The 25,069-nt window shown below is 39.4% G+C and overlaps 1 protein-coding gene across 7 annotated transcripts in view; it reads right to left on the bottom strand.

Annotated features, from left to right (window-relative positions):
• Positions 1–6,605: 6,605 nt before the first annotated feature.
• Positions 6,606–25,069, bottom strand: part of KCNC2 (potassium voltage-gated channel subfamily C member 2) — a 102,608-nt gene continuing 84,144 nt past the window's right edge. The window contains exons 2-4 of one of the 7 annotated variants that reach the window (XM_054216342.1): positions 15,223–16,153; positions 12,643–12,810; positions 6,606–6,715 (exon numbers count right to left, since the gene is read on the bottom strand). In XM_054216342.1, the coding sequence (XP_054072317.1) occupies positions 6,606–6,715; positions 12,643–12,810; positions 15,223–16,153 (1,209 nt within the window). Of the gene's footprint in view, positions 6,716–7,793; positions 7,858–8,558; positions 8,696–12,642; positions 12,811–15,222; positions 16,154–25,069 lie in introns of those variants that run through there. The other 6 variants (XM_054216369.1, XM_054216331.1, XM_054216359.1 and 3 more) reach the window with 6 other exon arrangements.

Genomic DNA, 25,069 nt, shown 5'->3' with positions numbered 1-25,069 from the left:
CAGTCCTGTACTCCTCTACCCTTGCGACTGAGGTCCAAATTCACTTACCTTTCCCCTTCCCAGCAGCTCTTGTGCAGGCTCCAGCTTTGCTGTAATGAAAAGGCAGACAAAGGAGGCATGTGGGTAAGTCCTGAATACAGGATGGGCAGGACTGAAGCTAGGAAAGCTGCAGAACGCAGAGAGTAGTGAAGGTATGTGCAAAGAAAACAAGGGGTATAATCCAGATAGTGGATTCAGGAATTGCAGAAGGATAAAAAAAAAACAAACACATAACATGAACTCTGCTTACAGCTTCTCAGATAGCCAAATGCTCTTCCAAGAAGTGTTTTTGAAGTACACCTGATGGTTTCAGGATGGTTTCAGTCAGAGATGTATTTCTTGCAACAAAAAAAAAGAGAAGGAATCTTGGGCGTCAGTGTGGGGACATGTCAGTCCCACGTACACCTGAGCACGAGCCACCTCCCACCCAGGCAGGCTCTGACTGCACACTCCGTCCTCTTCCGAGAAAAGTGCTGAAAAAGAAACTACTTCTGGGGCAGTGGAGGGGAAATGTTCATGAAGTAGCCTTGGTACTGCACATCTGCAAGAGCGAGTAAAGCACCAGGAGAAGCAGGTGCTGGAGCAGGGACATGTTGCCTCTGCACTGAGCCTCTGCTCCCATGCCAGGAAGGAGACGGGTCCTTTTTCTGTCTACAGGCTCTCACAGAGATACTTGATCCATACTGAAAGAGGTATATCTAAGATATGGGTAAAATCACTTTGTGTAGTGGCTCTGGAGAAAGAGAAGTGGTTTGCTTGGAGAAGGCACCAGGCATGCATGGGACAGAGGCGTCACCACGCACCCTGTGGGTGAGTTGGATGCGGAGGTGACAATCGCCTTCTACTCCTCACCCCTGCACCGGTGGGGAGGCTGGACCTTCCAGTTTCAATGTGAAGCCCCCGGCACTTGCACGGGCCCTTCTGCTGCAGCTGCAACAGCCGGTGGAGGATGGAGAAAAGGGGAATGGGGCACAGATAAAAGCTGCAGCTGCATATCCTTATGGATACTTGTACTCAAACCAGAATCAGTGACCACCGCAATAAATCACATCATCATCATCACTATTACTATTATTATTACTACTACTGTTATTATTTCAGCTGAAATATGTTTGAATACTAAGATGTTGGTGATAAATGTCCTGGAAATGTCCAGTTGCCTCCTGAGACCTTGTCTTGCTTAAGTAAGCCAAGGACAGTTTTGCCATTAATTTCGGTGAGGCCATTTCACACTGGGATCTTGTTCAGGTAATGTCCTCTACCGAGAAAACTCTTCAATAATTACAGATGGACCTATTAAGTTCACACGTAAGTTCTTCTCTGAGCTCAGTCCTAGTGCTGTTAAGCTCTATAATTGCTCCATTATTCACAGATTTTAAGCAAACTTACCAAGGGTTAAGCAGAGGATATAAACAGCAGTAACTAAATAAATTTTATTGCTGTCATTTCCAACCAAAACTATGAAGAGGAGTTTCAGAACTGGAAAAGTTACAGTCAATGTCAAGACACTGACATAGGGAAAGCTGCCTATTTTTATTTCTGTGTGGTCGCAGTTACATGCAGCGGATTCCCTCAAGAGTTCAAGAAAACCGTGTCCTTCAGTGCTCCCTCTACTCCCCTCTCCACTGTTTCAGTTCAGAAGAAACCTGATTTTTCATGCCGGCAAAATGCAAAAAGTACTACTAAAAAATGGCATCGTTTTAAGACTTTCAGTGCGCCAAACACTGCATTGTACTAACAGTCATAAGCATGAAGAAAATAAGATTTTCACAAAACCCTGGTGCTGTATTTAGTCACAAAGCAAGGAAATCCCTGTAAGAAACTGAAAATCCATTCTATATTTAGCATCAGCCTAATAGGATAATGTGGCTACGGTTTACTATTCTTCAGATTGATGGAGTTTTGCATTGTTTCACTGCAAAGGCGAAGCTTCTTAAATAAATCTGATCTTGCTGCTTTTGCAAATAAGCTATCTTAAGGTCAAAGGAAACACCTTCCACTTTCTTATTTTGGTAGTTCATTATCTTATGCAGGTCTGAGGAGGCTGTCATGAAATCGTCTGCTTTCCATGTTTTAAAGAAAGGGTGCCTGTACCATTCTGCAAGACAAAGATGGATTACAGCCATCTATTACAGCCTCAGTATTTCCCAAGCAGTAGCTTTTTCTTCATATTACAATTCATATTTACAGTCCTATAGGAGGCACAACCATTCTACAGAGAAAGCATTTAACTTAAAATAGTACTCTCTGACTTGCCCTAGCATCTTATCTCCAAATCCCATCTGCAGCGAAAACGGAGAGCCTCATGTGATAGTAAAATGCAGTGATGCTCTAACCAGATACAGAATATAAAATGAAGACATCCTGAAAGCTTCGGTATGACCTATCTGTGGCCCTGGTTTTAAACTGATCTCTAGTCTTCCACGTGAAAATAATACAGGAGATGTTAAATGAAAGGCATAACATTTTGGTGCCAAATTTTCAAAAAGTGTCCACCTCCGATTTCTTTTTTTTAAATATGCTAGAATATTGCCATCTGTGAATGCAAAGCTGTGAAAGTATGAATCTGAAATCTGTCAGCTGTTCATCAACATGCTCATGAGAGAAAAATGCAAGCGACAGAAGGCTGGGTTTTGGGGAGGAGGTTGCAGAGGGTGGAAGAAGCACGAGTATTTTGGCAGAAGGCAATGAGAAGGCACATATTGACCGCAGCTCGGGGTGCTTCCACAGGCTGTGCCGTGGAGCCAGGAGCTCTGCACTGCTCACACCTGGCTGGAGCCCACCTCGGAGCTCCCATGGAGCCGGCGTGTGACAGACCTGCATCTCTAGGACCAGGAATCAGACACCTCTGCCATTTCAACATGTCCCAGGGATATTCAGGCTGCCCAGGGAGGTTGTGGAGTCTCCTTCTCTGGAGATATTCAAAACCCATCTAGATGCATTCCTGTCCAGCCTGCTCTAGGTGAACCTACTTTGGCAGGGGGTTGGACTAGATGATCTATGAAGGTCCCTTCCAACCCCTACAATTCTATGATTCAGTTCAGAGGGAAATGCTGGTTATGGCACACCAGCTAGGTACCCAACACCCAACACTAAGATCTCAGTATCTGCTCATGAGCCAAGTTTCGACTTTAAAAACCAACATTATTTAAAATAACTTGTCTCTTTAGAAATTAAATAAATGACAAGTATTTCCTAGGGGAAAATAATGTATTATGAAAATATTAATATTTCCTATAACTTTAACTTGATAGAGACCTTTGCAGTTTTTTTGGTAATTTCTTCTCACTCGGTTAGTATTCAAAGGCTCTATTATGGAATTGTTCAAGCCACTGCTTGTAATACAGCATATTAATATATTCATTTTCTCTATCTAGTAGCAGTTTTCCATTCCAATTTCCTTTATCTGACTTCGGCGTGATTTATTCTGATGATAAAATGCCCTCCTCTTTCATATAGTTTAATTCATTCATGACTCTTAAAATTCATCTCTTCACATTAAATATGTTGGCAAGTTTGCTCATGTCAGATTGGTCCCTTCCCCCTCTAGTTTTCTGTAACCCATCTGAACAGAGGCTTCCACAGTTTTTAACAGTTTTAATTTAATCTGGATCTTTTGTAAGAGGAATTTTAGGAATGGTAATTGTTTCACACATGAAAAAGCCCCCAACACACAGCATAATATTAATTATCATTAGCCGCATGCTTCTCAGCAATTCTGGAACCAGTTTACAGTACGCACCTATAACACTCGTAATACAGTGTCTCAATGTTTGCTGGAATGCAATGTTTTCTCCATGCTGAATGAGGCCCCATAAGAACAATAACTGTGTTCAAAATCTGAAGGTCCCATAATCTGCTCATCTGCAAAATACGTCACAGCTTTTGACCTCTGCACCAACCCTGCTGTTGCACTGGCTTATCTTTCAAAAAGATGCTAATTTTGGACATTTTGATTTTACAACTTTAAAAGTCAAACAAGCAACAGCTTGTAAATTATCTTAATGGGTGCATTACTTCTAAACCCATTGCTTGTTTAACTCTACCTAGTTTTGACTTCTAACCCTCAAGTCTTACTTATACAAGGATTAAATGAGTTTTTGGCCTCCTAAAGCAGGCCCAGAAATTCCCTCAGCTGCCCCTTGGTGAGTATTTGATCCACTGGATACCCATACACACACAACATCCTCCTGCTTGACCTAGAACTCCTTTCTCCAGCAAAAGTCTTCCTCCTGCAGGGCTGAAGGCCTCTGGAGGCCTGGATAGATCTGCTCTGCATCAGCACATCACATTGAGGACTCCCTTTACAAAAGATCGTTGTACCTACTTATTTTTGAAGGATGGCCAAAAGAAGTGAATGCAAATGTGCTGTCCATCCTTTACATAGTATCTGAGACATAAGAACTGCATTACACTGAAGAGCAAAGTCTAGGTTCAAAGCCTTCCTCAGTGTGAGAAAGACAAATGTTGGTGGCCTACGTCCCACTCACTCCTTCTTGAGCCCAGAAGCAGGGGATGAACGGGGGGCAGTCTTTGAGGGCTGCTGGTTGAGCCAACACTTCCTCTTAGAACAGTCAGATTTGGGTTGTAGTCCCAAGACACACGAATAGTCAGCGGACTCACCATCAGCTTGTCTTCCAGGTGTGTTTTAAAAGAAAACATTTAAACATGGGCTTGCTTCTCTAGGGGAAAACCAAGTAGCTGCAGTCAGGATATTCTGGACTCAAGGTCCTGTGTCAGTGGAGGTCCATCCAGGTTTAAGCTCCTTATCATCCAGAGACAGTAGAAGATATCAGGCACCATCTGGCTGTCAGTGTTTTCTACGGTCTTGCCCAACACAATTCACCACCTTGTCTGCATCCCACCTGGGGCTCCTCACTGGTGCCTGGGGGCAGACATCAGAGCTGCCTGACTGGAGCTGGCTGTGAGCCTTGTCCTGGCTAACCACCACACCTCTTCCTCACGTGGGTACTGCTCACAGGTCACAGTCCAGTCAATTCTTAACCTTTGGGCAAACTCAGCACATTGAGCTTTCGTGGTATGTCTCTATAACACATTTTCCAAAACTTGAACACCTCTTGATCCTGTTTTCTGGAATCTTTCTTACATTCCAGCACCTTTTCCAAAATACTGTGGTAATAGTCTCTCAGATCATGTGTACAGCTGTACTAGCTCCCTCACCCCTCTCAGACACTCCGTTCGTATTCAGGGATTTCACTGGTTGCCTCAAATACAGTATTGGATTAGAAGTTTTAAGTAACCATTTATCACCTCCTTTTTAGGGTGACTTCACACGAGGATGCAATAAAACTGCCTTGACTCTGATAATATCTAGCCCAATCACAACTTCCACACAAGGCGTGGGGTCATTAACAAGAAGGAAGATTTTAAATTTCTTTGGAACCCAGCTCATGCTACTCTTTGAATTAGCTCCTCAAGAACCCCAGAAAACTGGTTTGAGAATTGGGATGGCCAGTGGCAGGCAGGGGACCGATACAGCTAAAGAAAGCGCATGAGCCACTTCAGAAGATATGTTCCAAATTCCTCCCCAGGTCTTTTGCCTTTTATTCTCCAATTCAGGTATTACATTTCCACTGGTTTTCACCAGGATTGTGCATGCACCTTGACATGTTCACAGAAGTTCCACGATACAGAGTTTCACAACTGGGACAGGTCCCTACAATTGGGACACCAGGGTGACAAAACAGATTCTGGAGAATTTCCCACTGAATAGGATGGAAAGAACATAATTACCACATCGTAGCACTACAATGCCTCATAAACATAGAATAGACTAGATCCATTTACCACAAAAATCACAGAAAGTAACTGATCAAAGAATATCTCTTTTATGTAAAATATACATTTGTAGGATATAATTTTAATACAACTTTTATACTTATTGATGTTGGGTTTGCAACACTGAATTAAAAAAAAAAAAAACAAAAAACACAAAACAAACCCAAAATAGTCTTGCTGCCAGAATTTTATTTTTCATAATACTTATACTTTGAGGTAACAATGAAAGAAGACTGTGTGCTGTGAACAAAGTCAGTGATGTTTGTCTGCAGTCATATTTCTATTATCAAAGTGAAAAGTAAATTTAAGACTTGGCATGTACACTAGAATTCATACAAATATAGGTCATGGCAAACTGAGAAAGCAAGGACTTATGCAAACCTACTCTGTTCGTATTGGTGACCTTTGCAAAATATACCATTATTATGACAGAAGTCAAGACAGATGCAGTTTACATCACTATCATTATTAAGTGTGTGTCTTTGTATGATCCACAGCACAATTTACTGCAGGAACCAGGAATAATACACACAGGGGTGTGGGTCTTTGCATGGAGCCTTAGCAATGATGACTTGAATTCAGCTTTCCTTGATATAGATAAAAACTGATATTCCATGCACACATGTTTTATTTACAGCTGACTCATCAACAGTGACTAGTCACCCCTTCCTCTGGCAGCAGTAATTACGAGCAGTCTTTAATCTTCTTTAACAAGCTCTACTTCCCGTGTAAAGTCTCAGTGACCTCCTCAAGGCGTGAGTTGTTTATCAGGGCCCATTCAGCAGCAGCAGTCTCTTTCCAGTACAGTCCTTGGTATGGCTAAATTCCATTGTCCCTTTTTCAGCAGTCAAAAATCCATGATAAATTCTGTACAACACTGTAGTTAATATAACAGCAGCACCAGATATAATATTAATTCCTTTGCTAAAAGCTGTTTGCAGTTAATCTCTCTATTGACAATATTTTACCAAAACTAAATCAATGTACATCTCTAAATATCAGAAATGTATACTTTGATAAATACATTATTGTACAAGAACTCTGACATGCAGGTCATGCTATTGGGCTAGGCTATATACAGAAGAACATGTCACATGATCAACAATAAGTTATATTTCTTTTCCTAACAAAAAATAAAACATGACAATCAGGGATTATTCAACAATCTCAAGGATCCCTTAAGATTTGGGTTGTTACGGTCTTCCCCGTGTAGTCCTAAAACTCTGCAGTTTAGGGTAATTTTTCCTCACCAGCCCAGAACATAAAATCTGCCATTGCATTTGTCCTGTTGCATAAACAGAGGTTAATATTGAATGAAAAAGCCACTAGAGGAGATACAGTTTCAAAACTGTAATGAACGCTGGTTGCTAGGAGGAAGATTGATGCAATAGGCAACCGGTCAGTACTGTAAAGCCACTACTAAACCCCACTCAAAAAATCTTCAGAGTGCTCATGTGAATTAGTCTAGATGATACTAACTTGCACTTGAAAAATACATATATTTGTATCTATACACATCAGTATAGTCCATATGAAAAAAAGAGAAAAGGAGAAAAACATCCTTAGTTAACCTTAAAAGAGGGGGGCATTTTAACAGTATCTCTGTGCTTTATGGAGACAGATGGAGAATACAGTAGACAGGTTGCAAAACAGACAGACAAACAACATATAGGACAAAGCACCTCAGAAAACATTGACTGAGGAAATTTTTGAAGCTCATGAGCCAGAGGTATAAGGCTGGTCAAAAACCCAACTTGAAAACTAAAACCCTCTTACAGTGGTACAAAAAAGCCCCCAATAATGGTCTCAATTTTACTTGGTACTCAGCCTCTGAAAATGTTGAAGAACCCTGGAGTAGAGAAATGACTACAGTACCAAGCAGCACTTGCTAGCTTAAAATTGCAAGTCTGGATGGCGTTTACCTTTCTTGCATGTTTTGTGCCTTCCCCAAGCCATTAAGAAAGAGATCTGGCTTCTGCTTGCGTGTAACCAGTAATGACAACCTCTTTGCAGTTATCTGTGTGCAAACAACCGGAGACATTCAGAACTCTGATACAGCAATCCAGTACCAAAGTAAGTTAATCACAAAGTAAAGCCATTTATAAACAAGTAGATCATTAAAAAATAAAGGAAAATGTTAAACAAAGAAAAACAATCCCACATGCAGACCGGTTTATCAGTGCTTTCATTTCAGCAGGATGGTACAATGCGAGAACACACATCCAGAGCCTTCTGTGGTCTCCACAATCGGCAACACTGCTTGTCAGGTGATGGAGACAGGATGGTCCATGCAAATGAGCAGACCCAAGTCACATTGTGCGCAACCAAGACACGATTCCAGACATCTTCAGAATGGATTAGAGTCACAAGAAATGGAGGTTCAATGGAGTGACTGATAATTAGTTGGAAGCACGTTATTTTAAGTAGATCTCCCTGAAAATACACTTATTTATTGAATATACTGGCCAACGGCATCCACTACCTGTCCTTTTATTGCCACAGGAAAGTAGGACAATATCGTAGATAAAAGGAGAAGCGCTACCTTAGGTAACCAAGATAGAAATCTTCAGCTACCCAAGGGGCATTTCTTACTACTGACAGTTATATCATGCAGGAGTTATACCATATTTGTGGAGCCTATAGTTAATGCTACATTTATTTCCCATATGTGGTAAACAGTATTTGAATTAATACTATGTAGCCGATTGATGCCATCTGGTTTACAAGATGGAAGGGATGGGAGACCGAGAGCGCCTTAGAGGACAAGGTGAGCTGTAGGGTGATGTTACTGGAGACAGTCGCAGAGCATTGCCTGTCAAGCCAGCTATGTTGTTTAAGCTTCGAGATTTTTCGTAGCCTTGTATGAGAAAATGCACAGACATCAGTTGAATTCAGCCAAGAAAATAGACAAAGACAAACAATACAATGTAATGTAATCCAAAGAGCTATCTGGGACTCAGAGGGAATCTGCCTGCAAAAGAACTCAATGCTGAGACACATTACTAACAAAATATATTAATAAATAAAATTAGTTACAAATTAATGCAGCTATTCTTCCCCAGAAAATTAAACAGACCATCACACAAGAGGTCTGATCTGCTCTTCCACATCCCATCTTGTGCTCAGTGCCGCTCTTCTGGCTTCAGCAGGGTTGCACAGTGTGCAAGATAAAGGACCCCAACAGGGTTACTGGTTGAGCTACCTGGCTAACCATAATTAAAACCCCATTAAGACAGACTATAAAACCTGGTAGAATTATATAATCTCTGCTAAACCCTTAAAATGAATAATAAAGGATGATTTTTCTTTAAAAATAAATAAATAATACAAAACACAAATAAAACTGTACACAGTATCTGTAAATCACTTCTGCAGAGGACTGAATGATACTGTGGGAAAGAAGTTCCATCTTCAGAAATATTAACCCTAAGACTTTGTGTCTAATATTAAAGTATAATAAGAGAGCAGAGTTTGATGTATTTGCAAATGCCTTCCGATTGGCAGATTTAAAACAGCATATTTGTGCTCATTCTCCAGCTGACTCAAATGAAATAAACGGTATTAATCCACATAAGCAAATAGTAAATAATTAATCATTAAACAAGGCAACCACATAATGCTTCACAATTTGGAGGGAACATTGCACTTGCAGACATTTTTGTTCACATACACTGTGGGCTCTAGCTACCGACTTTTTGCTACATCTAGATTGTTCTCACCGTGTAGATGCTACGCTGTAAAATGTCGGGAAAGCCTTGCCATTCACTGCCTCACTATCTTCATGCTCAAGTATTTTCAATACCACCTGAATAATCCCACTTATGAAGAAAAGGATCAGCCCATCGGTCTGGAGAGAGGTATCGGAAAGGAAATACAACAAAGATGAAGCCAGACAGGACCTCGCTTCTCAAGTACATAGATACGTGCTTCACCGCAAGCACGAGAAGCCCCATTCATTTCAATGGCACTACCTATCTTCTTGAAGACAAGTATGTGTCTAAGCATTTGGCAGGTTAAGACACTCAGGTATAAATTGCTTACAGGGAAATACTGAGACTTTTCCCATAGAAACTATAAAATGTCAACGACAATACAGCTAAACATTACATAGGATGTCACCAGACATTTTTGTTTCTTATTGAAACAGTTAGTGGCTCAAATTCCAGATCTCCAGATAACAGACAGCTAACAGACGGTTGTTAACATCTTCAGGAAAAATCGTATCTTAGGTTGTCCCCTAACAACAATTAACATATTTCTTACCTACTGAGAATTGCATACTGTAAAACTGTACTTACAGCAAATGTATAACCTCACGTCTGCTAAAAGTTTGTACAATGTTATCTCCAGATTGCAAGGGCAGGGTAGACTGTGATGCGTCACAGACTTCTGATACATTTCAAAAACAGCCTCCAGTTTCTGAGTTTCTATCAGTATTTACAAAGATTAGAAAGAATCATGTTTGAGAGGGGAATAGAAGGGAAGCACACTGCTAGTGTGAATATTTAACCTCCCCTGTAAACATAAAGCTTACCAAAAAAAATCAAAAGAATCAGAATCAGGTAGCTTTTTTTTTTTTTTTTTTTTTTTTTTTTTACACAGAAACTAGGAAACTATTTCTTAAAAATATTTTTCCTGATACTTTTCTAATGATAAAAGCAAAGAACTGATAGAGGAAGATAGTAAAGATGATAAAGAAAACAGGAACTCCTCAAAAATGAAAACCACACAAGATGAATAGAGATAGAAGCATGATCCACAATCAGTGCTTTCTGTGTATTTCAGTGGGGTTTGGATCAGCTCTGAATCGGTATCACCTTAGAGATGGAGATAAGATGCTAATGGAAAAAAGCTCAGAATAAACAATCATTGAACGCAACCAAGAACCAACGCAGGAACGAACCAAACAAGAAGGATGTACCAAAAGAAAGAAAGGGAAAAAATAAAATGAAAAAGCAATAGACTTGATGTGTGAATTAAATCCAAGTATTCAAAACCATTTGGATGCTACTTGAGGATGTTTTCTGCTTATGAGCTAACTTCCCTGCTCTATACAAAATAAACTTCAAAGCCAGTGGCCAAAACATTTCAGCCTAGACTAAGGTTATCATCAGAACCAATCAAAGAGCAGAACTGTCAGTTCTGAACTCAAGCCCCATTTTCTAGCAAAAACTATGGAAAAATTTTCTCTTGAATCTGGATTTTGAAATGAAAATATTCATGCGGTCTCACTACAAAATATGTTTTACTGTTATATGAATACATCTTTAGTAGCTAATGGGTAACTTCTTTTATTATTTCTGATCTGTTCCAATTACAGTTGCTGACAAATGAACAGCACTCAAATGTTTATACTAACATTTCTAAAAGTCAAGAACCTTATCTTGCAAGATGCCATGGCAATCTGCCTTATTCAGGTGTTCCTGACCTCCTCTAAAGACTGGACCCTTACCATGAGAGATATTGTAAATAATCCCAGTTGTTGAGAAGACAGTGAGAAATATACACACAGTGGAAAATGCCCTAAATCCGTGCAAAAACATGTTTGCAATGAAGTCCCATTTAGTCTAAACATTATATATAGGAATATGTAAAACACAGAGACAATCGTACTCTTTACAAATACCATACACATCAAACTCTGGTTGCATATCTGCCTTCACAGGTTCAACCTACTGATCTCATCCTTTTGAAATGTAAAACAAGCATTTGCAGAATAATCCAAGAGAAGTTCTTTAGCGTCTATGGCTTGCTGGAATAGCCACGTTTGCTGTGCACAAAGCAAGTTTAAAAAAAAACAAACACAAGAACCAGAAAAATCTCAGCCAAAAATGTTTGTCCAGTGCCATATGGCTACTGCAGATGAACTCTGAGGTGAACAACTGCACATCAGCACTCAGGAACATGAAACCTGTTGGAATGATAACAATTTGCCAAGAAACCAAAGCAATTCTAATCTAAGGAAACAGCAAGACTACCGCTGGCATTGCTGATTTGGGGTCTATACCCTGAGGCTAGGCTTCCAGCCACAGCCAGCTGTGGCCTGATGGGACAGCCCCACCTTTAGTCACCTGGGTGATACAGAAAATGACAGAAGGTTTTGCAAACTCTGCCTGGGGAACCCCATCCTACCGAACAGTGAGTAATCAGATTTGAAGAGGCTGAATAACTAGAAAGGCATTTTTAGCACCTTGCAAGATCAAACATTGTTTATTGTGTTATTTAGTTGAATTCTGGTTGGGGTAGACAGTCACCTTTTAGTATAAGCGGTGTGCTTCAAAGAGGAAGCATTTTGTGGCATTATGAACTCAAATTTTCCTTGAAATAAAATCTAAATAGCATCTCATATGATGTGCTTTGTTGTGTTCAGAACAAAGATGTTGCTTACTTCTGACATTTCAACCTTTTAAGTGTAATTTATTTAGCTGTAATTTTTGCTAAGTTATTAAGTGCAGATGAAAGTTATTAAATAATTAATTTGTCTTTTAGAATGACAAATGGTATTGAGTGATGAGTGGTTGGATGAGCGAGGTCTGACTTGCAGGCTTTTCCATTAAAGGTAACAGACAAATGAAGACAAAAGTGAAATGAGGGTCCAACATCAAGCACATTTTGTGAAGATTAAAGGAGATGAGTGTTTCTAAAAGGAAAACAAGAAAAGAATGACTAGGAATAAAGAAAAAAGATACATTGTGAGTACAGTCTTTCCTCTTAGAGCATTGTGCACAACATTTTACTCTAAGCTTGCTTTTCACAAGCACATTGCTGAGTAATCTTTTATGATCTAATGAAAGAAGTCCATACCTTTCCTGATCCCTCCATCAGTAGCACACGTGTAATCACCTGTTGTCAGTAGGAAACATGTTCCCCCTCTTCTGTTTTTGTCTCTGGTACTAGAGCGTCTGATGGGAGGGAGCCTTTCACCAGGTGAGAGTGGCTGCTCACTTCCTGCACTGTCTTCACCTGATAACACTGGTTAAAGCACCATGCCCATTTACAGACAATAATGAATGAGGAAATGAGACATCACAAAGAGCTTATGCTGAATGCCGGATATTCCCATCACTCAAAAATAGTTATAAGGTAAATCATTAGAAGAAAACAAGAATGCAATTCACCATTAATGAGTACAAAATGGCCAAAAGCGATTGGTTTTTTTTTTTATTTTATTCGAGAACAAATGATCTTTTGACTTTTCCTGTTCTTTAAAATCCCATATAAAGTTCTACTAAACTAACACGAAATAAGAAATAATCAAATCAAGGCTCAGCCTATTATAGATTTTAACTTTTCAGAGTACAGTCAGCCTTGGATATTTCAAACAAGCATTTACTACTGTGGCTATTCTTTTTGGTAAAGAAGAAGTTGTGTTAGTCATTTTTGCTTAGAATATGTTGTTTAGCATATTTTTAGTGCAACCCCTCCCCCAGAAGGGTTAAATTTCCAATATTTGGCACTCAAATCTGTTTAGTAACACACTTACTTAGCTTTCATTTCTATACTCATCACACTTGCACTGCCGGTCATCATAAGTACCCAACATTAAATGCTGTCTTTGGTCTGTGTAGTTTATTTTGTCAAACAGAAAAACTCACCTCTCCTGATTTGGCACTCCCAAAGGACTCTCTTTTAAAATTACCTACTATTTCAGATTCACGCCACACTTCAAGAAAAAAAAATCTCTGCTCAATACAGTACATAACAGGTAATGGCATGTTACTGACTTGCATTTAAACCTGAGCATGGGTTTTTCTGAATGGGTAGTGCAAAGGGCTATATTCCAGCCTTGAAGTTTCGCACAGAATTCCTAGTGACTCTAATAGCATTCTCTACCAGAAATAAAGCTACAGTGCACAATGTGAGCGGTGGCACTACTGAAGAGAAAGTTAATACTTTAAAATGTGTCCTTTTTGCATATCTGCTTTCTCTCTAACTTCAAGGACTATAGCACCTTGTAAATAAAGCTGCAGACACAGAGAAGTGTCTCTTTGCTCTGATCACACTGAGCGTCCTCCATTCCAGAATACCTTTAGTAGGCCCTGATGGCATGAAAAAGCTGTTATCATTAACACTTTAAAGATGTTGTCTGAAAGCGGGTATCAGTCAAAGCACTGTAAAACTAACTATATTCCACCCTCAGTGTGAGTCCTTTCAAGGGTTTCCATCCTCTTAAATATATTTCGGATGTTCAAAAAGCTGTGTTAACTTTGTCTGTGAACACTTACTCGGAGACTGAAACCGAGTTTCTTTGAACATAAATGCCATTCAGTAACAGAGCAACAGACCAAAGATGGATATTGTTCAGAGACCGATTTTCCAGACTCTTCTTTTTAAATACTAAATTTCAACTACTAAGTGACACCAGTCATGAGTGGTTTTGCTCTTACTATTCTTTAGCAGCTGTCAAACAGGCCTCTAATGACTGGTATGTGAGCTTCGTAATCGGATTGTGCTTGGTTCAAGAATAAAAACATTCAAAAAACAACCAAAAAAATCCTTGCTGCTAAAAAAGTTGTGTTAATTATACTGAGAGATATATATTTACTCTTTAATTTGAAGAGATACGGAATATGGGGCAGTGGTTTGGAGGGGCAGAGGCTGTCATTTGATATGCATTTTCACAGCGATTAGCACAAAATACTCTTTATCCATCATTTGGAACTCTAACAAGTGAGATAATATAAATCATAAAAATCAACACTATAATGACGATGTAGCTAAGGGCTGTCATTTTCATTTTTCTTGACAAACTTTACATCAGCTATACTACTAGCATTCAATTAATAGTAAATATCATGCAATGTCTCATCTAACACAGACAAAGGAGGTTCTTCTAGCCAGGGAAGCAGAATGCCAAATGGAAAGAAAGCTAGAAAGAGAGTTTCTTCTTATTTCCTTTGAGTGCTGGGCTTTTGATGTAAAGCACCTGCTCCTTTTAAATGACTACTTCTTTGTAGGATCTTGCTTAACAGGCCACGATGTGGCACAGGCAAAGCTGACACAAGAGACAGACACTGAGGCAAAACACCATGGAGTCCAACAGGGTGGGACACGGTGGCTGCTCAAATAGTCACAGTCATGCAGAAAAACAAGAAACATCCATACGACGCAACAAACAACAGGCAAAAGAAAAGGTTGATATCATCAGCAGGAAAGCATTCTCAACAGAGCAAGCAAAACTGTATAGACCAGCTACATAGAGGTTTGGGAACATCGCTATAACTATTTTGTCCTCTATGAGACTGACACACGCAAACACTGGAGGGGAGAAGGGTGGGAGCTATGTCTTCTCCTGGCAGAAAGACTGGCTGCTTTCTGACCCCTACCAAACATACTGGTCTATAAAGTGTTTTCAGAGGACATGCATTTCTATTGGGGTCCTACCTGATGATCTATTGTGCTCCATCAGCTGGTTGTCCTTGCCCAGGCAGATGTCCCCCTGTGTGCTATTGCAGGCCATGTTCAAGTCTGTCTTGCAGAAGGTGGGTGAGCTGGCTTGAGGAGCAGGAGGGATGTGCTTCTTCCGTTTCCTCGGCAGTTTCTGCTTTGCCATGGCCAGGGAATAGTACATCCCAAAATTGTTAACAATCACAGGCACGGGCATGGCTATGGTGAGCACCCCCGCCAGGGCACACAGGGCTCCCACCAGCATGCCTGACCAAGTTCGTGGATACATATCCCCATATCCCAGGGTGGTCATGGTGACTACAGCCCACCAGAAGCCGATAGGGATATTTTTGAACTGCGTGTGCTCACTCGCTGATGGGTCATTAGGCTGGGCTCCCACCCTCTCTGCGTAGTAGATCATGGTGGCAAATATCAAAACACCGAGTGCCAGGAATATTATCAGCAGCAAAAATTCGTTGGTGCTGGCTCGCAGAGTGTGGCCCAGCACGCGGAGTCCCACAAAGTGCCGGGTGAGCTTGAAGATTCGCAGGATCCTCACGAACCTTACCACCCTGAGGAATCCAAGCACGTCCTTAGCAGCTTTGGAGGAGAGCCCGCTCAGGCCCACTTCCAGGTAAAACGGCAGAATGGCCACAAAGTCAATGATATTCAAGAGGTTTTTGATGAATTCGAGTTTGTTGGGGGAAAAAACAACACGTACTAAAAATTCAAATGTAAACCACACCACGCAGACTCCTTCCACATATGTCAGGGCAGGATCTGTCTCAATTTCATACTGTAGCACAGTTTCTGTCCCATTGACAACCTGCTCAGTTTTGTTTATAATAGTATTGAAAGCCTCATGCGTTTCCAGGCAAAAGGTTGTGATTGAAACTAGGATGAAGAATAAAGAGGCAAAGGCGATGAACTGAAACAAAAAGAGGGAAAAGAGACATCAGAACCACACAGCTCCTCATGCTAATACTAACAGCGTCAGTGATCATTATACATCTTTTACTGATCATCCCCAAATGATTCACAAATTTGTATGGATAAAACTTTGCATCTAGGCCACAGGAGAGCAGCAGACAGCTCTCACATGTAGGCCAGGAGTCTGGGAGCAGGAAAATCCTTGGTGATGGACACCATGACAGGGTACAACTCATCCAGAAAGTGGCAATGAATTCTTAAATCCTCGCTAAATCATCTGAATTCCATTTGGTTGTGAAGGGACCCTAAAAACAGCCCCCATACCCAACCACAGCAAAATTTAAGGCTGTCCACCTCTCACATAGTGGAAAACAAGGCTGACCCTAATGGTCTTGAGATTATGGTTCACATCTGGCCTGAAGGGCACCTCAGATGGTCCTAGGAACAGATCCAAACATCAGGTTTCCTTTGGATTTTCAATGGCTGACAAACACAGGATATTCACTGGCAGAAAATGCCTTCCGTGTTACAGGTGGAGTTGGTTGAACCACCTCTTTAGTTTGCAGTCATCAATCACTCGTACTCTCAGGGAGGACTCAGAGTAAACCTAGCTGAACCTCTCTCACTGCAGTGGCAGAGCTTGGCCGGTGTGTTAGGATCCACAATCCTGCTACCAAAGTTACAAATCCAGGACAATATGAACAAATAAGGAAACACAAATCCAGTTCTGGTAGGGGCACATGAACAGATAAAATACAGCTAAATAACGTGGAGACAGCCCTCATGGAGGATTGTTAAAGACATAAAAAACATTTACTGCCTGATCTGCGACTCATTCATCACTGTCAAGCATTGAATAAAACAGAACGTCCAGGACACGATCTCATAAAAATTAACACCAAGCCAAAGAGCTGGAAGGGGTAATAAACTTTCTTACGCTCAGTAAAACATGCCAAGTGAAAAGGTGTTTTGAGGGTAGTTGCTCCTTTGCTACAATGGTTAGCTACTTTTAAGCGACCATACATTACCACCATGATAGCACTCCAACGGCAACGGCATAGTACATGAATAGATGATGTGCTTAAATGCCTCCCTGAGCTGGGGTTTGTAACATGTTATCAATGTGTTTGTTATTCTGGATTTTCAGCTTAATAGACATTTTATAGCCAGTATTATCCTGAAAAAAACTCTCTGAAGACTTGAAAATTTTCTAAGGTGCTAGAGGCCCAAAGAGGCAAAAAGATGTCTAAGGAGGTTTTTGAAAATATCTAGTGCCTATCTTGAAATTGTACCATTGCATAATATCAAGAAAGAAACATATTTCTTTCAAAATGGCAGCAAATTACTAACTCTTTTTGCCTTTCGATTTTTATAATTTTAAACTGTCACTTGCTAGTAAACCAAATAGCAAGAGGAATGCTCTTCATCCTTTTTAATATTATTTATTTCAGTAAATAAACCTAATATATTTTATGTTTCCCTAAATACTACTTACAAGTCACTCAGGGAATGGCTCTTTTTATGTTAATCCCCAACCTGAAACTGAATACCTTGAAGCAGCCCAGCAAGAAGAAAAAAATATCATATCCTCTACAACCAGCCTACTGGAAAAGGCAGCTTACAGTCCGGGTCCCAGTGGAACAGTCAAGAGAAAACGTGGCAGCAGGATGCTGATACGTTGCAACACCAAAACCTTGAATCTCACTGAAAAAATCTAGTTACAAGGGAGACAGAACAGCAGCCATAAGCAAGAATTCCTCCCTTCTGTCACTTTAATCCAAGCTGCAACATTGCAGCAAAACTGATTTTGTGTACTTTGGGTATGATCGAGTTTAGTATTATCACACTGACTGAGTATTGTGTGCCACTGGAGATCATTTGGGCTGGTACAATACTGAATGGTTGCATTTTTCTAACCAAGAACATTAGTTAGACAACAAAACGTTGTCTCTACAACCAGTAGAGAGAATTGCTTTTTTTTCTGAGAAACAAGTATAAATTTGCAATGCAGGCCTGGCAAATTTATTATATTCAGACTCACAAGATATATCTGTCTATCAAAAAAAACCCATATGTCTACCTATATCTGATATGTGCATCTTGTTTATGGCTTCCTTTCTTCAATCAATGAAACAAAGTTATTACAGCAAGCCCCACAATTACAAATGTTCTAAATCTGTTATCTTTCAGAAAGGACTGACTCAGGGACTGCACTGAACACTTATCATCCGGTCTGAACTTCTGGTCATGAGCTAAGCAAACAATCTTACACTGGCTGGCTGATTTTTACCGAACAGGCTTTTCTGCTTTTGCCTTAACTACAAAATTGCTGCTAGACGTTCATAGCTCATTTCTTCCTGGCACCTGACACCAACATACACCAAAAAGCCTCGGCCTTGTGTGAGACACCTGAAGTCAGCAAATCCGACCAGATTTATATTACCTAAGTGAATTAATCTCAGCAAATCTTTGGAAAACCTCTCTGTAACATGGACAGAGAATTTATCAGACTCTAAGCCACCAGTGGGCTAAGAATGACTCTTGGGATGCTCCTAGAATGTCCTAGAGCATCCTCCAGCATCTTTCTACACAGTGAAGGAGGGAAAAAAACAAACAAATCTGTGGAGGCCGAGGATCACTGCAGCTAAATCAGCACTGCATTTTGCAACCTGGATGAGAACTTTTAATAGATAAAATATTGGGCAACCTCTTTAATAGCAACACTTTGGTGATTTCAGGCAACTGTGAATATTTTCTGCCTGAAAAGAACAGAAAATTACATTCAACCTAGCCAAACTAAAATTCACCAACAACTTAGATGTAATAAGGATTAAATGTGCATTTCACAGTGCACTGAATCTAATAGTACGTAAATAATTAGCACCTGTTTCTGGGCTGTATTTCAGAAAGGGAATCCATTCTGGTTCAGATCCTTTCTAAAAAAATGGCAAATACCAAGGGATTAACTAGAGGTAGAATGGCCTGACAAGCTATTTATTACTGTTTTGTTCCACTCCGACACTGTGAAAGGCCACAGTGCACTTGGCACTCGGCAAAGCAGATCTAAATTTTTAACTGTGCACCTACATTCAACAGCGCTTTATTACCCTTAAAGGAAAAAAAACATTCAGTCATTTCCAAAATTCCCTGAGTATCCTACTCTGTTATCCTAAAGAAATCATCTTTCGGAGGTTAGAGCAAACAAAGGCAAGAAAAAAACATTAATCTGGTGACAAATTTCTTGATAATCCTGCAATTTCCATTCATAGCAATGTAAAACAATGAGATATACACATTTTGCCGTGCACACAATAGCATATACATCACTGATTTTGAGCAAAGACACTCATTCCTTTTATCTCTTGTTGAGTTTTGTTTTAAACTGTAAACTCATTGGATCAGGACATTCTGGACAGAGCTTGCACATCACCTAGCATGATGAAACCTCATACATAAGAAGACCTACAACGTTACTGTAATAGTCAGAGGGTTCAGAGAACATGCAAGAAGAAAATACAATGGCCCATGCAAGAAGGAACATTTTATCAGTCAAAGAAAAAATGCTTAGGGATTTACTTTACATTAAGAAAGATACTTCCTTAATATTATATTACATAATACTAGGCAATGGATTGACCAGACTCTAGCACGTTTTTCACAAACGGTTGTCATGATAGAGATGAAATTAAGTCATGTGCTACCCTCACTTTATGCTATCCTTCTGCTTCATCACAATTCCATCTTGTCTCATTTTGAAGGCAATGACCACCTAAAAACACATCCATTTTTGTTCATGTGGGCAAGCACCACGTTTCAGACAAAGTCGGTACAGATCCAAACTCCCAGATTCTCCAGTGGATGGGATCAACAAAGTTCTCTTCCTTAGTCCTGCTACTGTCCACAATAATTGGGCATTAATTGGGCCAAGCTTTTTGGGGTTTGGTTGGGATTTTTTTATGAAACACATAAATCTAAAAGGAGTTAGCCTTATGATCATTTTAGGAAGGTCACATGAAGAGACAATTTTTTGTTTGAAACATTAGCAACCTTTCACTGCAAGAAGTTATGAAAACTTAGGTTTTGACTAGCTGCAAGACAAATTCAGCCTTGTTACACAGCTGAACAGCTTCACTGACCCCTTTTTTTAAACCAAAGATTGTGGACCAAGCACATGGCTTGAAATTCTTTGGGAAAACATTGAAGAAAAATCTTCAAATAAGACCAAAATTATCAGGATCCTTTTCTCATTTCTCAAAAGCTTAAAAAAAAATAGTTGTTTCTTGTTTGTTTCAATGGACCAGATAAAGCTATCTTTCTTCATTTAGGTTTTCTCTTTTCCCCCTGAGGGACAACACTTAGTTCTACATGACAGAATGGTTGTATAGACACTCCAGGGCCACCAAACCAGCCTTCTTCAGAATTGAAATTAATACAAGTTGAATGAATAAAAAGTTAAGTCCATTTTTGCCAGAAGAGAGCAGTTAAAAGTTACGAAAATGTTCAGTATGTAACACACAGCATGCAGAACATTCCTCATTAAGTAGTTAAAGCTCTCAGTAGGCTGCTGATTCCCTCTGCTCACATTTTGAAGGCAGTGTGCACCCAATTTTGTTCATGTGCGTCGGCATCACATTTCAGGCAATGTTGGTACAGATTCCAGCTCCCAGCTTCTGCAGTTGATGGGATCACCAGCCAAGCACTGTTGCTGAGTCCTACTAATGTTCACAGTAAGTGGATTAATCATCTACAACTTGATTTTTGATGAAGCACATAAATCTAAAGTGAATATCAGATGCCTGCAGATAACTTGTTGGAAATAGAAAATTTAATGATTCCTATTTTGAATTCAGTGTCCCATGGGGAACTGAGTTGCTAGAGTTTAAAGCAATTTCAAAAAGTACAACCAATTCTAGAACTGCAAATTGAGCAGTCTGTGAATTATCAGAACTTATGTGCATCCAATGCCATGTTTTACCTCGCATATCGCTCCTAAAGCACCTTGAAGAAATTAAGGTCACTTTAAAAACCTGCAAATGACCTGACAACAGTCTCGTAGGCCATGTCTGGATTTCACAGTAGGAAAAGGCACTTGGTAAGAGGATGCTTTGGCTCAAGCCTGCCCAAGATTCCTCTCCAACACAAACCCAGGCGTGGGACTGGTTGCACAACTTGATGTTGTCCTGTGATGGAGCCAGGGCCTGACTTCAGTCATTCTCAGGTTTATCAGCTTAGACACAGCCCAAATAAAACAGCAACAGAAACTGATCCTCACACTCAGGTGTGCTATTCATATTCATAAAATCAGACTCGTACTACTCCATATTCAAGATATGCTTTGTCTGTCCATCCCGCGCCCTTGTAACTGGCTATTTCTACATATTATTTAGTATTCCAAGAGGGACGGATCATAGTCAGTGAAGAAGTTAATGCACGGTTAATTGTGGGTAGTCACAGTCACCCTTACTTATTGTTTCAAAGTTGTTTTGAATAAAATCTCTCACAACATTTCAGTATTTTCCCAGGAAGAGTCTGTATCCTATCTAGATACAACTTGTTCTGGGGCTGAAGCTCAACACCTCCTCCTTCAACTCCCCCCACTGTGTAATGTATATTTTCTAACATGAGTATTCAACAGCAGCTTTTAAGGTTCCGTTAGTTCATTAGCGTTTCATTCCAGGACTTAGAAGGCTTGCCCTTGACACACTTGACTACAGAAAAAGAAAACTAATGAATATTTGATAAGCCCTTGGAAATACAACATTTAATATTCTCTGATGCAGGTACAGAATTGCCTTTAAAGAAAAAAGTCGACAATGTTACTTTAAACAAATATCTTCACAGGCACATTATGAAACTTGATACCTGCATGTTGCTGGAATTTAAAACTATTTTTAAAAAACCCAATAATCCTTCCCATCACACTTAGAATAAAAATACAACTACAGGGAGATGGGCACAGAAATGAGATTGCGTTTTACTTCTTAAACCAGCTTTGACAGCTTGTCTGCTATTCAAACTAAAATCCTACTTTCATTACAAAAGAGAAGAGTTTACTGAATGACTCTTAACTTTTCCTGACCAAAACATGAGTGGGGGAGTTTCCAGAGTCATCAGTTCTTTGCTTTCCCACCAGAGCATTTGTGCTGAACAGAACCCTCAAAACAGTGTCACTTTTCTGTTGGATAACAAAATACTTGAAAGGGAAGCAGTATTTTTTTTTCTTAATATCATACTCATTTTGAAAAATCAAAAATAAACTTCCGTACTTGGAGATTTACAAATTATTTCCATTGTTCACATTTCTTAGTTTAAGCTTCATCTTTTCATAGTTCAGAATATGATACAAAGAATTTGAAAAAATAACTGATTCAGTTTCCTTCTTCTACTAACCCTCTGACCACATAAATGAGCTATTCTATGCATTAAATGTATACAATATCATTGACTGCAAAAATTTAGTCAGATATATTCATTACAAAATGGTATTTTACAGTTTTTCTTCATATGCACTCTAAGACTCATTGATCAACACTATTTCTTAGAATAATACAGTTATAAGTGATTATAGCAAAATTAAATATTCCCATCATAAACATTATAATCTGATACTGACTTTTTTTTCTGTCAAGGTTCAGGAAAGTAGGGGTTTTGTTCCTGTAAATCTTCCATAAATTTGCCCCGTAATATTCTCCACAAGACTTTTTTATTCTTCCAGGAATTCAAACACCTAGTTACTTTATGGAATCCCTCTGGTTCTGCAAGACTGAGACTCAATCAAACAGGGAATAAAGCCAATGTCACGTAGTGTTTCCAGTCAGTCACAATTAACTTGCAATGCTGATTTTTTAATCTAGTTTTATAACTGCTTAGTCATATAAAACCAAAGTCTGAAAAAAAAATCCCATAAAAATTGCAATAAATTTGAGGGATTTGGGCATTCAATGAAACTATGACTCGACTTAAGGAGAAAAAGAAACTGTATTTGTAAAGTACATGGCATGCTTCACTCTAATGAGTAGCAACTAACGTTGGAATGAAATCACAGAATTAGATACCACTTCCAGCTTTAAAGAGAGTTGTCTCAGGATTTAGATTTGACAGATTGTCCTCATTTCTTGTTTTAACATGATAGATTTCTTTTTTCCTCTGTTTAATTTTGTCATGCTATCAATCAGGAGACTGCTAAAATCATAATGTGATTTCAGAATGAGCTCTTGTGATGACCTTACCTCTCTGTATGGTTTAATGTTCTCTGGGGTGAAATTTAAACATTAACGTTCATTTTACACAAACCCAAATATCTCACCAAACAGATCACGAGTCTCTTTATGAGTCTGTTCCTCAAAGTTGCTATTCTTCCTTAGCTATAAGCTCCCTTGGAAAATAATCATTTCACAGGAAAAAAAAAAAAAAAAAAAGAAGAAGAAAAAAAAAGGAAGAGTCACATATGTTTTTGTGCTGTTTTTATGCATTTTCGGTGCATTGCATCTGGGTATACTGAGTGAGAAACCAAATACCACCAGAAGCTACTAACCAAACTACTGGCATTTGAAATATAAACTCAAGGCAAATACGCTATCAGTTTGCTTCAACACTCATAAATCATAATCTCTCATTATCATTCTCCAAAGATTAAGGAATGGATACACACACATAATTTTAAATAAATCTTCAAGGGAAAACCAAAAGTATGATATATGAAGTATCAGGCACTAAAAGAAGACCAATATATTGTCTCTAAGAGTCTGTAACTCATCCTCCTTTTGGGAGATAAGGTGGAATGTCAGCATTAAACTCTTTTCTAAATGTTTACAGAAAGATTTAATAGCCCAACCATGGCATCCTAACTGAGAAGCTATAGCCATTATAACTTCTCAAACATCAAGCCACAGTAGGTAGAGTTCTGGCCAGTATTTTAGTTTTCATCCTGTGAAAAATAAGTCTCCTGTTTTCAAATACCCAGCACAGTTCCTCCTCATTTGTACTCTCTCCTGCTAACGTTGTTTCACATTCAGTTTAATGGTTAACATTCTGCTGCTATGATTCTGTGCATAGTCATATTCGAATGAAAAAATCTATATATCAATATACTTTCATTGATATACTGTTTAAGAACAGCCTATAAGTAATATGCTATGCATAGATTTATAGTGCTGGAGTATTCACAGTTCAGACTGGCTACCATCTGTACGTAGTAGTGGGAACACAAATGTTCTCTTGCTTGCTCATTCTTTTCCCATTTGTTATAGTTTTACAAAGCAGTTGTCTTTCTGTACCAGCTGGAGCACAAATAAAAAGGTTATGAATGCCTCTTTTCATATTCAGAAATCCAGGTCCACAATTAAGTCGCTCTAACTCAGCTGTCAGGTAAATCAGCAGTCTGACACCAGCTTAACCAGTTTAACATATCTGACTCAACAAATCTTAGGCACATCTACATTTTAAAGCAGACCATAAAGAAAACCAGAGTTACAAATTTTGCTGCATTTTAATTGCATTTAAGTGACGTATATCTTCCCAAAGGATTCAAAACTGATTTACAAACCTACTCTGATATAGACACACGTTCTGCTGCTCAGCATGGAAAATTTTGTCTCTGCTGAGCAACTGGAAAGATCATAGAATCATTTAGGTTGGAAAAGACCTTTCAGACCACCATGTCCAACTATTAACCTAGCACTGGCAAGTTCTCCACTAAACCATGTCCCTCAGCACTACATCTACATGTTTTTTAAATACCTTCAGGGACGGTTACTCAACCGCTTCCCTGGGCAGCCTGTTCCACTGTTTGATAACCCCTTCCGTGAAGAAATTATTCCTAATATCCATCCTAAACCTCCCCTGGCAGAACTTGAGGCCATTTCCTCTCATCCTATCACTTGTTACCTGGGAGAAGAGACCAACCCCCACCTCG

Source organism: Rissa tridactyla, chromosome 1 (assembly GCF_028500815.1).
Source record: "Rissa tridactyla isolate bRisTri1 chromosome 1, bRisTri1.patW.cur.20221130, whole genome shotgun sequence".
Taxonomy (NCBI): Eukaryota; Metazoa; Chordata; class Aves; order Charadriiformes; family Laridae; genus Rissa; species Rissa tridactyla.
Note: the sequence above shows the minus strand (reverse complement) of the source record. Positions and strands in the feature narration are given on the sequence as shown.